The sequence below is a fragment of the Galeopterus variegatus genome, unplaced genomic scaffold (assembly GCF_000696425.1).
Source record: "Galeopterus variegatus unplaced genomic scaffold, G_variegatus-3.0.2 Scaffold5533, whole genome shotgun sequence".
NCBI lineage: Eukaryota > Metazoa > Chordata > Mammalia > Dermoptera > Cynocephalidae > Galeopterus > Galeopterus variegatus.
In genome coordinates, this window is record NW_007731644.1 from 92690 (window position 1) to 107428 (window position 14739).

The 14739-nt window shown below is 37.4% G+C and overlaps 1 protein-coding gene across 1 annotated transcript in view; it reads right to left on the reverse strand.

Moving 5' to 3' along the window:
* USP28 (ubiquitin specific peptidase 28) overlaps positions 1–14739 on the reverse strand; it is a 44052-nt gene that overhangs the window by 17031 nt on the left and 12282 nt on the right. The window contains exons 4-11 of the mRNA XM_008589580.1: positions 13827–13986; positions 11543–11629; positions 10663–10800; positions 9619–9692; positions 8580–8656; positions 6774–6922; positions 4690–4817; positions 1826–1921 (exon numbers count right to left, since the gene is read on the reverse strand). Of these exons, the coding sequence (XP_008587802.1) occupies positions 1826–1921; positions 4690–4817; positions 6774–6922; positions 8580–8656; positions 9619–9692; positions 10663–10800; positions 11543–11629; positions 13827–13986 (909 nt within the window). The remainder of the gene's footprint in view (positions 1–1825; positions 1922–4689; positions 4818–6773; positions 6923–8579; positions 8657–9618; positions 9693–10662; positions 10801–11542; positions 11630–13826; positions 13987–14739) is intronic.

The following is a 14739-nucleotide window of genomic DNA, read 5'->3' on the forward strand; positions in this document are numbered from 1 at the left end:
TTCCTTTTTGTCCCTTTTACTGACCGGCAACGGGATCGCAACCCTTGGTGCTGCGCCCACACCGCGCTCAGCCAGTGAGCAGGAACTGGTGTCCACATGGGATCCGAACCCTCCGAGGGAGCGCCGCTGCGCTCCCAAGCGGCGCACTCTCCAGTGCGCCACCGGGCATAAGATTTTAAGTCACCATTTTACATCTGTAACTCTTCATTTTAATACAAAATACTTATGTAAAATCTTAGGGAAAATTTTTCTCTGAGAAGTTATCTTCAATTTTATGACATAATCATTTTTGTGTTCTTCTACTGAATTCTTTTAGACAACTTATAGGACCAACTACTTCATAAATGTAGCACCTGTATTAATTTAGTAGAATCAGAGCAAAAGTGGTTTCAAAAAAGATGACTACACTGTACAAAAGAAATCTTATTTTTAATATTATATCAACATTATCTTAAAAAAGATGGTAAATATCTTTACTCTTCAACAATAAAAGTAATGCATGTAACTGGAAGAAAATTCAAATACAAGAAAGTGTAGACTCTAAAAGTCATCTGCTCCTGTCTCAGTTCTACCACCTGATGGTATCCATTAACAGTTTCTTGTATATTTTCTAAGAAGTATGTCACACATATAAAAGCAGATATGTGTAACTTAAAAAAAAAAAAAAACAAATAAAATTATCTGAAAATTGTAAGTCATTGTATTGAAAACAAAAGTAATATCATACTAAGAGAAATGCTCCTACACTCTATTTTAAAATCCAAATAAGTGAGAATACCTTGTTGGCTACTGGTAAATTGGGTATTTTTGAGCTATAAAAATATAAAACATCAGGTATGTTTGGTTCTATAAAAATAATTAAAATTTTCCAGCCTTAAAAATTATCACTAAAACCTTTAAAGTAAAATACTGCCACACTTAGAGTCCTGTAAATCACTTCCTTGACAGTATCTGAGGAATCAATTTTCAGCTGAAGTCTCTATTAATACCAATGGAAGACTGGTCACAGTACATCTTGGGTAAGTTCCTCCTGCATGACAGAGGAAGCTGGGGGGGGGCTCAGGGGGCAGGGTCAATTTTGGGCCTGGGCCTGGTATGGAAGGTATTGGTCTTCAGGGAAATTAATAAACTAGCAATGGAGTGGGTGGAGGTAGGGCTGTGGTAGGAGAGAAATTGTTAAGTAGATGAAAAGGAAAAAAGCCATTGACAGTGCATGAGATATCCTTAAGTGCTCAATCAATGGGATCTCCCTAGGCTAGAAAGTAATTACACTGACTCTTCTCAAGGAAATCACAGGGTGATTCCATAGTGCAAAGCAAACCAACAGAAAAGTAAAGATTCCTCCATAAGATAAAGGACCTGGTATGTGTCAGAAATATGAGCACTTTTGATCAGTTAGCACTGCTCTAGGTAGAACAGCGTTATTTTTCACCTTTCCTAGACATTCAGAAGCTGCTTTTCCAAGACAAATAGACTGAAGCATTATGACAGTTGCTTCTCTCATGTTTGTGAAAAAGACAGAAAATGGAGTAGAAAAAGTAAAAGGCTATATAACCAGAATTTGGGTTCTTGGTTCACTGACAATAATTAGCTATGTGACTTTGGGTCACTTAAGTCCCCTGGGACTACTGTTTACTCATAAATAATACTAGCTGATCTTGAACACTGCTTCACACTTAGAAAAAAATTTTCTTAGCTATTTTATAAAATATCCTAGTTAATACTTAAAGTCTGAATTAATTTTTAAATATAAACAAATTATCTTATTTTAATATTCTACTCTCTATCTTTTATGTTTCTATGCATGAATGTGTCCACAACTCACCTTTCCAATTTTTGCTGCAGAACTTTTATTTCTTCTTTCAACTGTCGAATACACTCTCTCTTATTTCGAATAAGTTCCTTGCTCCTGTACATGTACCTAAGCAAATAACACCGTAAACACAATTAATATCTTAAAACATTAATGACACAAAGTCTCAGCAAATAGGGATACAAAGAAACTTCCTCAACTAAATCAAGGGCATCTATGAAAAATGCATAGCTAACATTATACGTGATAGTGAAAGACTAATACATTCACCTAAGATCAGGAACAAGGCGAGGATACCCACTCTTGCCACTTCTATTCAATGTTTTATGAAGGCACAGCCAGTGCGGTGAGGTAAGAAACAAAATAATAGGCATACAGATAGTAAAGGAAGAAGTAAAGCTGCCTTTTAATTGGAGATGACATGATTGTCTATATGGAAAATCTCAAAGGAATCTAGAAAAACACAACAGAACTAATAAGTTTCTTTCACAACTTCTCAGAGGTGGGGGAAAAAAAGGAAAAAATAAAGAACTAATAAATGAGTTTAATAAGGTCAAAGTATACAAAGTCAACTGAAAAATGAAAAAAAATCAACAGCATTTCTATATACTGATAAAGAACAGTTTCTATATACTGATAAATGAAAAGTAAAATAATAACATCAAAAGCACTAATTATTTAGGGATGAATTTAATCAAATGTGTGTAAGACCCATACACTAAAAATTACAAAATATTGTTGAGAAAAATTAGTGAAGACTTAAATAAATGGAACTATACTATGTTCACGGATTGAAGGATTCAATATTAAGATATCAGTTCTTCCCAAATCGTTCTTCAGGTTTGACACAATCCCAGTCAAAATCTGACAGCCATTTGGTAGAAACTGACAAGCCGCTAAAATTTATATAGAAATTCAAAGGACCAGAATAGCCAAAACGACTTTGAAAAAGAACAAAGTTGGAGGATTCATAGTATCTGATGTCAAGATTTACAATAAACCACAGTAATCAATACAATGTGGCACTGGCATAAGATTAGACAATAGACAGAATAGAGACTCCAGAAATAGACTCACAAATATATGTTTGTGGGATAGGAGAGTCTTTTCAACGAATGGTGCTTGAACAACTGGACACCCACACGCTTCCCTCCCTCTCCAATAAAACCCTTATTTTATACCATATGAATATAAGTTCATAACATAAACTCTAAATGAGTCGTAGTCCTAATATAAAAGCTAAAACTAAAAAATTTCTAGGAAAAAAAATGAGGAAAATCTTTGTGACCTTGGGTTAGCAAAAATTTTTGAAATAGAAAACACAAAAAGTACAAATTATAGAAGAAAAACTGATATACTAGACTTCATCAAAACTAACAACTTCTGCTCTTCTAAAGACATTGATAGCAAGATGAAAGAGACAAGCACACACAGAAAATATATGTATCTAAAATATACAAGGATACTTCAAAAAGTTTGTGGAAAGTTCGTATTACCTTTTAATTCTATTTTTCCATGAACTTTTTAAAGTACCCTTATATAAAGAACTCTAACAACTCAATATTAAGACAATCAACTCAATTAAAAAGTGGACAAAAGATTTAAATAGATATTTCACCAAAGAAAATATACAAATTATTATTAATTAAGCTCATGAAAACACACTCAACATCATTATCAGGGAAATACAAATTTAAAAAAATGGTATTCCTCCACGTCCATTAGGAGTGGCTAAAATTTAAATTTAAATGACTTATAGTTCTAAGCACTGGCAAGGATTTGGAGCTAATGGAGCTCTTGTATACTGCTGGTGGAAATGCAATATTGTATAGTTACTTTAGAGAACAATTTGAAAATTTCTTATAAAGGTAAACTACACTTTTCACACAACCCAAAAGAACTAAAAACCATGCCAAGGCTTGTATGTAAATGTTCATGGTAGCTTTATTAATAATAGCCTAAAACTGGATACATTTGAAATATCCACCAACTAGTGAATGGTAAAAATGCCCCATGCAGTCAGTGTACATACATACAATATAATACTACTCAACAATAAAAAGGAACAAACTTCAAACTGACTCATGAAGAACAAACAAATAAACAAAAAAAGGAACAAACTACTTATATGTGCAATAACATGGGTGAATCCCAAAAACATTATCCTAAGGGAAAGCCACACAGGGCACATACTAAAATCTAATGTCACTAATATGACATTCAGAAATGCAAAATTACAGGGCCAGAAAATGAGTAAGTGGTTGCCAGGGCCTGGGAGTGGAAGAAAGAGATTGACTGCAAAAGAAAACCTTCAGGTGATGGAGATGTCCTATATCTTAAAATTACAGGGCCAGAAAATGAGTAAGTGGTTGCCAGGGCCTGCGAGTGGAAGAAAGAGATTGACTGCAAAAGAAAACCTTCAGGTGATGGAGATGTCCTATATCTTGACTGTTCTGGTGGCTATTTGGCTGGAAGTATTGTTCTATACCTGCAAAGTAGCAAGGCCTTTACCTAATGCCTAGCTACTCAAATTGTGGTCCAGAGATCAGATGCCATCATTAGCATCATCCTGGGAGCCTGTTAGAAATGCAAACTCTTGGGCTGGCTGGTTAGCTCAGTTGGTTAGAGCACAGTGTTGTAACACCAAGGTCAAGGGCTCAGATAACTATACCAGCCAGGCGCTGAATAAATTAAAAACAAAACAAACAAACAAAAAAAACCCAAGAAATGCAAACTCATGTACCCAAACCTAGATCCACCAAAATCCAAACTTGCATATTATCAAGTCGTCTGAGTGATTCAATCCACAGTATACTTAGTACAAGCTCATTCCTACTGCTGCAATACTTCAGGAAGACAATCAACCAAGAACTCACCTGTCCATATAAATAATCTGAGGAAATTCCAGCTTATTGTGAATTTTCTCGGGCTGCCCAAGGGACTGATTGAATTCAAATCTTGAGAGTTCAAAGGTTAACACTGGAGGTAGCTTTGTAAACCAACGCTATGTCAGGAGTAGAAATGTGGAAGAAAAAAGTTAATTTTAGGAAATAATAGTTAGATTTAAAATCTCTCTCTCAAACTTCCTTTTTTTTTTGGTATGGAATTTATATTCAAATCAAACTCATACTAGAGCATTTTTTAATCCCAAATACTACAGTGCACTTAAGAATAATCGGAATCATACTCTCAGAGAATACAGTCAAACATTCCTCAAGATATCTCTCTCAAACTTCCTTTTTTTTTTTGGTATGGAATTTATATTCAAATCAAACTCATACTAGAGCATTTTTTAATCCCAAATACTAAAGTGCACTTAAGAATAATCGGAATCATACTCTCAGAGAATACAGTCAAACATTCCTCAAGATTCCAAATTTACTAGCCAGCCAACAGCATTTTACTCAACCATCATCCTCAGAAATAACCACCCTTGAATGTGTCAACTGTGTGAAGCTACTCAACTCATACATTAAGTTATCAGTTCAAAGGATTTTCAAAACCTGAATTTAGCGAACTTAACCAAAGTATGTGAAATTATGATCCAGACAACATAAAACGAAGGAAAACAACTGTCTCCATGAATCAGCTAAAAAAACTACTGTATGCACATATATTATGTACTATTTATTTACAGTCTTTTAACCATAATTTAAATTCCCTTTATATCTAAAAAGGAAACTTAAAATAGGCGCATGATTTTAAAATTTCTCAAGTTTCTGAGGAAAATCTCTAAATTCCAAGAACATACAGATGTCTCATAAGGAAACCAATCAAATCAACCTACAATGTTACCTTCAGTTCAAGAAAGGAAAGCACTAACTTATAAAAAGATTTCAACTGTTGCTGATCATAGGTGAGCAAACACCAAACCAGGAAAGGCATTTTGGTTCAATTCACTTGTATGCCGGAGGTTCTTAGGAACAGCTTTAAATGCTCCCTCTGCTAAAGGTGCAAACAGGGTGCCCTTCGGATACCCTGTCGGCACAACAGGGTGAATCCAGACAGCCTGTTTGATTACCTCAGGGCTAAATCTAAACAAGCATAATGATTTTCTGTTTGTTTTTGTTTTTATAAAGAGTTCCCATCCTTGAATCCAGGTCTCCAGAGGTCTAAGTAGCTAGTGAACTTTCCCCCTTGTGTGAGAGAATGCTCCCATCAGGAATTAGTCTTTCCTTGAAAAGCCAGGGAGGCGGGAGTAGCTCTGAGTTCCAGTACTGCTCTATAGCTAATGAACTTTCACAAGTTTCATGCTGGGCTCCCTATTTTACGTCAAGAAAGTTTTTCTTTCTCCTGTAGTAATTACTGAATTGGATTCTTATATAAGCCACAATATTGCCTCAAAATATATGACGAAAGGAGAATAATCCAAACTGTGCCGTGTTGACAGTCATGCTACAAATGCTACTAACTCTTAAGCTAACTGGAATTCTGAGACATTAATCACCCTTGCTTTCCCTTTAACTTTCCCCCTTTCTTTCCAACCCACAAAAATAAATACACAAATAAATAAGTGAAAATTCAATTTAAAAAGATTTAAAAGCAAAGGCAGAATTTACAATTGAGAACAGTAAATACTATAATAGGGAAAATATTCTAAATGGCATACCATAGGAGTTAATCACTGAACTTTTACCCTCCGAAAATATGGAGGCAGTGGGTTCTCCCTACTCAGGTACAGGTAGGCTTCAACAGAAAGAGAGAAACTTGATCATACTTAAAATATCAGAAGCAGCATACATCCTTTACATGATTAACTCAAATGCATAGTTTCAGTAAAGTATTTATTTATCAAGGCACTAAGACTCACTGACTCATACCAATGATGAGATACTTAAAACAAATTCAAATTGTTAACTGTAAGTTACTTAGCACGTGATGGGAAACTAGTCTGCTTAAAAGCTCAGTCCTGCTTCACTGGCTTTGTCATTGACACAGCAAATAAAAATATCCAACTTACCTCTTGTCCATACTTCACTGAGTGATCGGAAGGCAGAAGCTCAATGTCACCCTCCACCATGGCCCCCTCCAAACATTCGTCTAAGTTGCGATAACCGTTTACCTGAAGGGGATACTGGCCAAAGGTCTCGTTGTTACAAAAGGGCTTTCCTAGACAAAGAGAGGGGTTGATTTTTAAAGATGTTGGTACAACTATAAAAGAGAGAGGGTGGATTTTAAAGACATTGCTACAACTATTTAGAGCCTATTTTCTAGCTCCACAGAGACAAAATCTTCTTAAATTCAGCAACTTCCTGAGAACTGGTTAGAAATGCACTTAAGCCTGTATGGCAACCTCTAAGGGGCCAGTGGATCCAGGCAGCGACCACTAACAACTGCTAATATTGCAAAAAGAAAGATGAACACATTATGTGCCTCCTGATCAAAGACTTTCCCACCACCTGTGGGTTAGTCTTGCCAAAAAAGCCTTATCCAAATCTTGTCAAATCTCTAGATCCAACTACCAACTTACAAGAAAATTAGAGAGGAATATGTTAAAATGTTAAATATGTATCACGGGAATAAAAGCATGTGGGAAATATACAAAATACATCTCAGGGTAAAAAGAATGGAGGGGGAACCTACATATATTGAAAAGAGACTTAAAAGAGATACCAACCAATCATAAATTATTTTTCGATTTTGATTAAAATTGTAAAAATAAATTCTATTTTTTAAAATTATGTAAACAAATTGGAAATTTGAACACCAACTAGATATTTTATATTAAAAATGCTATTTTTGGGGCCGGCCCGGTGGCGCACTGGATAAGTGCGCCGCTTGGGAAGCGCGGCGGCGCTCCCGTCCGAGGGTTCGGATCCCACATACGGACTGGTTCCTGCTCACTGGCTGAGCGAGGCGCGGGAGCAGCCCCGAGGGTTGCGATCCCGTTGCCGGTCCCTGGTCCGGTACGTGGGCAACACTGAGGGTTGCGATCCGTTGCCGGACACGGAAAAAAGACAAAAGACAAAAAAAAAAATGCTATTTTTGGAATGGTAGTGGTACTGGGTTATGTTTGAAAAAGAATATCAGAAGGGTAAGAGTCGACAGGGGTTAGATAAGGAATGACTGGCTGTGAGCTAACGGTTGCTGGATTCATGGGGATTTTTATACTGTTCTAATGGTATGTGTTCAAAATTCTCCATAGTTAAAAAAAAATTATGTGTCTAGCATGCAGCTTAGGCAAGCCTCTAGAGTAGACAAACATTTTTGGCAGTCTAACTCAATAAATAAAACCACTTGAGACTAGATAATATATGGAAATAAAAAATACAGAAAAAAACGTAGAAACATCATTATGGGTCTGACATTAATGCTAGATTTTGACTGTGCAAATATTATACAATTCAATATAACAACTCTGAGATAAATACCGTGCCTAAGGGCTGGCCCATGGCTCACTTGGGAGAGTGTGGTGCTGATAACACCAGGGCCATGGGTTCAGATCCCTATATAGGGATGGCCAGTTCGCTCACTTGGGAGAGTGTGGTGCTAACACCACCAAGTCAAGGGTTAAGATCCCCTTTATCGGTCATTTTAAAAAAAAAAAAAAAAAATGCTGTGCCTATCTTACAGACAAAAAGACTAAGGAAGGATGTAGGTGCTGTGTATTTTGTTCACAATTACACAGATACTAAGAGGCAGAACCAATACTCAGACCTGGGTTTGTCCAACTCTCAAGCCTATTCATTATACTGCTTCCCCAGAGGATACAGCAATAAAGATAAAGTCACAGGTCTAGAATTAACATTCAGAGCAGAGAATTTACCTTCACGAACCCCTTCAGTCAGGAAAGTACCGTAGAATAGCTGTACCATTGGATTTTCAGACTTGTTCCTGGGATTGCTGCTTTTTAAGAAGGAGATAATTCTGTATCATCTGGATCAAATATGTGCTATGCAAAACCCAAGCATTATGCAAAAGCAAAAATAGTGCATTTTCATCAAAGAGCCAGGTATGGTTTCAAGTAAGTAATGGCTTGGTTCGGTTCAAACATTTATTGAACAAGGATATGCCTGGCATTGTGCTAAATTCTGGTGACGCAAAGACAATAAGATATAATCCCTGGTTGTAAGGAGTTTAAAGTCTAACAGGGAGTCACATATGCAGACAAATACATGTATTTGTATGCATTCAGCATATAAATCTATATCCAATGATAGATGTATATAAGGTATAAAAGTAGTATGGAGGTAAGAATGAACTCTCTTGTGCAGTTTTACAAATAAATACAAAAAAGTTTTCTCAATGGCACAATAGAAAAGAAATGAAAATAGTTTTTTTCTACAAGCCTATCTTAAATTATTAGCTATATAAGTTGCTATTTGCAAAGCCATTTTATGATATACAATTCTTCTACCCAGAGTTAAAACTATTTAGAAAATAAATTTATCAGCATGTATATTAGGCAAGGGATCCATGTATTTTTGCCCTGAATTTCACTTCTGTCAGTGACTGAAATGACTAAAACTTATACTCTACACATTCTGAGTAGACTTCAAAAGTGGTCTTTAAGTACATTTTACAGCACAGGCTATTACTTCAACAAAGTTTACAGTTATGGCCCTTTCAATAAAAAAGCTGCAAGTGAAGATGATCATCTGTACCCTTAGAGGGGAAAAAACCAAAGGCAATGGGATACACAATGAAGAATATCTCAGTGGGGACCCCATGACGTTTGGTAAAAACGAGCAACTGAGAAGAGAGACTGAGAAGAGTGACTTGAGAAGAGTGACTGCCCCCATATCATAATTCTCACTGGCCCACTGTGAGTTGGAAGGATGTTCAAACAAACCCTCAACACTCACTCAACATTAACAGCTAGCTGGAATGCGTCCTCTAGCCAATCCAGGAGCTTGTGTGTGAATTCACTCACATCTTGCTACAAGAGAGGCACAAATTGCATAAAAGTTAGACACACCACTATACTTAGAGAAATGAAAATCTGCCCTCATCCCACCAATGAATTAAGATTCTATTACTATGAAAACATTTCCTCTATAGGGCCAAATATCATGGAAATATAAGAACACTGAAATCCAGCTACTACAGGTAAAATAGAAGGTGCATTAGGCAACCTCTGAATAAGTTGTGGCTAGAAGGAAATTGGAACTCTACCACTTCTAGCCACATCTATTTGTGATACAGAAAAAAACAAACTCTTCCAATTAGGCCTTTGAAAAAAGAGGTTCAAAGAACAGACCATAGTCCTCTAGAGCAATGTGAAATCTGAATGAAGAAAGAAAACCTTTATAAAATGTTTAGAGAATTTTGCATAACTATAGGACCTTTAGATAAAAGAGAAAAAAATTAAAAATTTATATGAGGAAAAAGCTGATCTAATAGTGACAGTTTTGTTTTTTAAGAGGAGACAGAAGGAAATTATTAATGTCTAGAAGGGAAAGATTGCTCAGAAAAGCTGATGAATTCATATTGATAGTTTTAAAAATAGAATTTCTAGCTGGGACATCCCAAGACAAAGGTGCAGTTTTCTCCCTGACCCTTTGCTATGGCTCATTGAGATACTTTCCAATCTCCTTTCTACTTCAACAGCCCCTGTATAATTCTACCATTCTTTCTACTACTATTTCTTCTTCCCGTTAGAACTGCCAGCCCCTTGTGCAACACACTCACACTCACTTTCTCTGATACACATGCTCGCTCTCTTTCTCACCACCTGTTCTGTAAGCAAGACAAAAAGGGCAAAAGCAGGCACCCACAGTCCTGCTTAGTCATGTTCACAGCCTGTTACGCAGTTGAAATTAAAGCAATATCACCGTGACATTAACAAAGCGTGACTTCATACTCTACAGAGTTTGAGGGAAGACAAGAAGAACAGGCTTCCTTCGTACCTGCTGCTCCTCTGCTGATCGGAATGCTCCCTTTAACAGATCCAGGGCTGCTGAAGGGTCTACAAACTTTCGATTTGATCCCATCATCAGAGCAAACAAATACTGAAGCTCTTGCATAAACATGATATTTCTCTTTTCCTGTAAAAATCACAGCAATGTGTACTCTTACACCATCTTATTTGAAAAATTAAAACACATAAAGAGAAAAGCTGTCAATAATTGCTCCCTAATTTATATTTACCTAGACTTAGGTCAGAGTCAAGTCTCAAACTATGTTACAGGGCCTCTGATAAAGGCTGGGTAGGGGATTACTCTAAACTGTAGAATAGCTATTTAGAAACCAGAGCGATAATACTGTTGGAAAAACAGAAATGTCTATTTTCTGAAGCTGTTGCCCTCCCTACTGTGAGAAAGATGTATTACACCAAGGTGAAACCCTGGGAAGCATTAGATCGCTGGGAGGAGGCTACATTCTTTGGCAAGAACAGACTAAAATCTATTCTAGGAAGGTCCAGGCCTCTAGCATGGGGTCATCTACTCCGTATCACTTGGCCTGAGCAGTTACAGGAAAAGTGAAGGACACCACAAACAGGACAGGTATGCTGAGTCTCCCCACCACAGGCAGAAACGCTGAGGCCAGCAATGCGGCTCACCATACCTTCTTGGAAATGTTTTTCTAACTTTATCCCTACTTAATTTTACATTTTTGCAAACCCTCATTTCCTTGTCACAAGCATGGAAAAAGAGCCACTTAGAAATGAAAACAAATATTAGCACAAGCCAAAGAGAATTACAGTTATCGGCTTTAGTCAAAACTTTAGAAGGTTTTGGGATGACGGGGACTAAACAACAGTGAAAAAATTTTTCAACACCAACCTACCGTGTGACTTCGACAATTTTCAAGTATATTTTGTGGCAGACTATAGCTGAGAACAAGTCTTCGAAATTCAGGCAACTGAAAGAGAGACTGAAAGAAAGAAACTGACTCATAGCCTTTCTTCCAAAATATGCACTTTAAATATTTAAATACCTTCACTTTAAATATTTTCTTTCATATTTAAAAGTATGTACAACTGTCAACCTAACAATTCTACTTCCATTACTTCAAAGGAAATAATAATGGTTACACACAAAAAATTAGGCTGAAAGAATGTTAACCCTTTTAGTGAAAAATAGAAACAACCTAACAAAAGGAATAGATTAAACCATACTACATTTATACAATAGACTATCATGTAGTCATTAAAATAATATAGAAAAACATGTTTTCATAAAATGGACTACAGCAGTGAAAATAAACAAATGCTATGTGTATCAACATGGATAAATCTTAGAAATGTCTTCTGTATGAAAAAAGGTGCACAAAAACAGAGTATTATTAATAACAGATAAAACAATGCTATCTTGTTTGAGGATACATACATCTGTGGGTTACGTCTGTGGGGGAGAAAGGATGTGACAACAGGGACTCAATAGCACAGGGATTTGTGACACTGACTCCTTAAGCTGGGTGGTAAGTACAGCAATGTTCACCATTCTCCACTCTATGTCATGAATATTATATTTTTAAAAAGTTTAACAGCAGATATCTCTGGCTGGCAGAACTGGAGAGAGGGACTCATATTATTTGTAAATCACATACTTTTATACTATGAATGCCTTTTGTATTTTTTTTTTTAAATTCCCTTGTTTGAACATAATGCCTTATCCCAACATATTACTCAAATGAAAAGCCCCTCAAGCCTTCAGAGTGGAACTCCTGAAGCAGCATCCTGGGTAGACAATAGGCAACACTTTGGAATCAGAACTAGATAAAATAGTCCCTTAATATTCTGAAAACCCCAGGTATACTCCTTAATGTCAAACAAAGAATCAAAGTGACAGCATCTGACTGGAGCCTACGTGTCACCTCTCCAGCTGCCCTCCATCTATCACAGCCCTGTGGGGATTCAGCCAACAGGGTACGTGTGCAACCGGACCAGGCCGTGCTGCCACATTCAGGCCTCTGCTCAAGTGCCCACCTTACCAGAAAGGCCATCCTGGGTCACCTTACGTAGATAGCACCTCTTCCCTCTAGCTGAGCCCCTCTAGCCTCACTCACCCCCATTCTGACACTTATCACCACCTGATACAGGTTTCGTTTACTGTCTATCCCACTCTTTCCAATGTAAACTCCATGAGAACAGGGGCCTTGCTTTCTTCACTATGTTTCTCCAGCACCTAAAACAGTACCAGACACATAGTAAGCTGAATGTACTGTATGTGTGGAAAGGGAAGATTCTATTTTTTGGCTTGAGCAGCTGGATAGCTGCTACCTGCCACAATGGAGAAGACTGCAGGGGCTGGGATCAAGTGTTACATCATGGCCATGTTCAGTTGAAGGTGCCTGGGAGATACTTCTAGAGTCATCACTCTCTGGATGAATTCACCCACTCCCTTGGCTTTATTACCATCTATATGGAACTTATTTCCAAAACTGTATCTGCAGCCCAGATCTTTTCTCTAAACTAAAATTCGTATAGTTAGCTGCCTACATGGAATCTCTCCCTGTGGGTGTCTTACTCAGGTACATCAAATTCAGCATGTCTAAAACTGAACTGAAATCCACTCTCACCACACAGCCAAGTGATTCCTCCTCCAGTATCAAATGGCACTATAATACACCTGGTTACTCGAGCTAGGAACCCTGGAGTCTTTCTTGACCCTCCCGTGCATATATCCTATGTCTAATAGCTCACCAAATCCTGCACACTTGATCCCCTCAGGACCTCAAGAATGCTTTTACCTCTCTCCTTCCATGATTTCCGCCACTTCTCTACTCCAGGCTGCCATTGTCTCCTGCCTGGATATAGATGAGAGCCTCCCAGCAACTGATTTCTCCTTATCCACTCTCAATCTGCTGTAGTATGGTATCCACTAAATGCTGAAACACCCACTCAATATATTTACAACCACAGAAGGTTGTGTTTTTAGTATTACCCAATTTAGACATTAGAGCACCTAAATTCAATTCACAAGAAAGCAACCAAAACACAATAACATTATGAGAAAAATTCCCCAGTTTTATGTAACTTTTCATTTTTTTAAAGCTATGTTTCTCATATTTCAGTTTAATAAATTACAAAATTATTTCCAGAAGACACAGTTGTCTCTTAATCTCATACCTGAATAACAGCACTAAACCAACATGTATTGCCAACATTTTTCAGCCCAACTGGCCAACCATCAACTCTCCTCCAGTCATTGGGATTGGGGTTTTCTCCCCAGACTTCACAACGTTTTCTCTTTGAGCGTTTAGTTTCTGCAGAGGTTGCCTCGTGCATCCTGTATTACGCCAACATACCACACATCAAAAAAGAAAATAGTTACAGAACAATATACTACATGAAGGATTTCGGTAAACTTTCATAGATAATTCAAAATGCCAGAAAAACTATTTTGGGGTCATTTACTACCAAAAAATATAGTCACTGATTATATGAGGATACTTCAAAAAGCTCATGGAAAAATAGAATTAAGGGGCCGGCCCGGTGGCGCACTGCTACAGTGCGCCGCTTGCGAAGCGCGGCAGCGCTCCCGCCGAGGGTTCAGATCCCACATACAGACCGGTTCCTGCTCACTGGCTGAGCGAGGAGCGGGGGCAACACCGAGGGTTGCGATCCCGTTGCCAGTCCCGGTCCGGTACGGGGGCAACACTGAGGGTTGCGATCCGTTGCCGGTCACGAAAAAAGACAAAAAGACAAAAAGAAAAAGAAAAAAAGAAAAATAGAATTAAAAGATAATACAGATCTTTCCATGAACTTTTTGAAGACCTCTTGTATAGTAACTGTAAGATTATAATGTAAGTAAAAAGCAAGATTTAAATACAGAAATCGTAATCCTTCCATAACAGAAATTATGACTAATAAGGTCCATCACAGATCTGAGTTGAGACTCAAGGCTATTTATGGTTACCATATTAAAAGTTTTAGATTTTAACAATAGCGCCCTATCTAAGGCCTCACCATTGAAAGGGGAAAGGAAGACACCGTGCTAAAAATAAGAACCTCTAAACTACCCAGCACATAAAACCCAGTC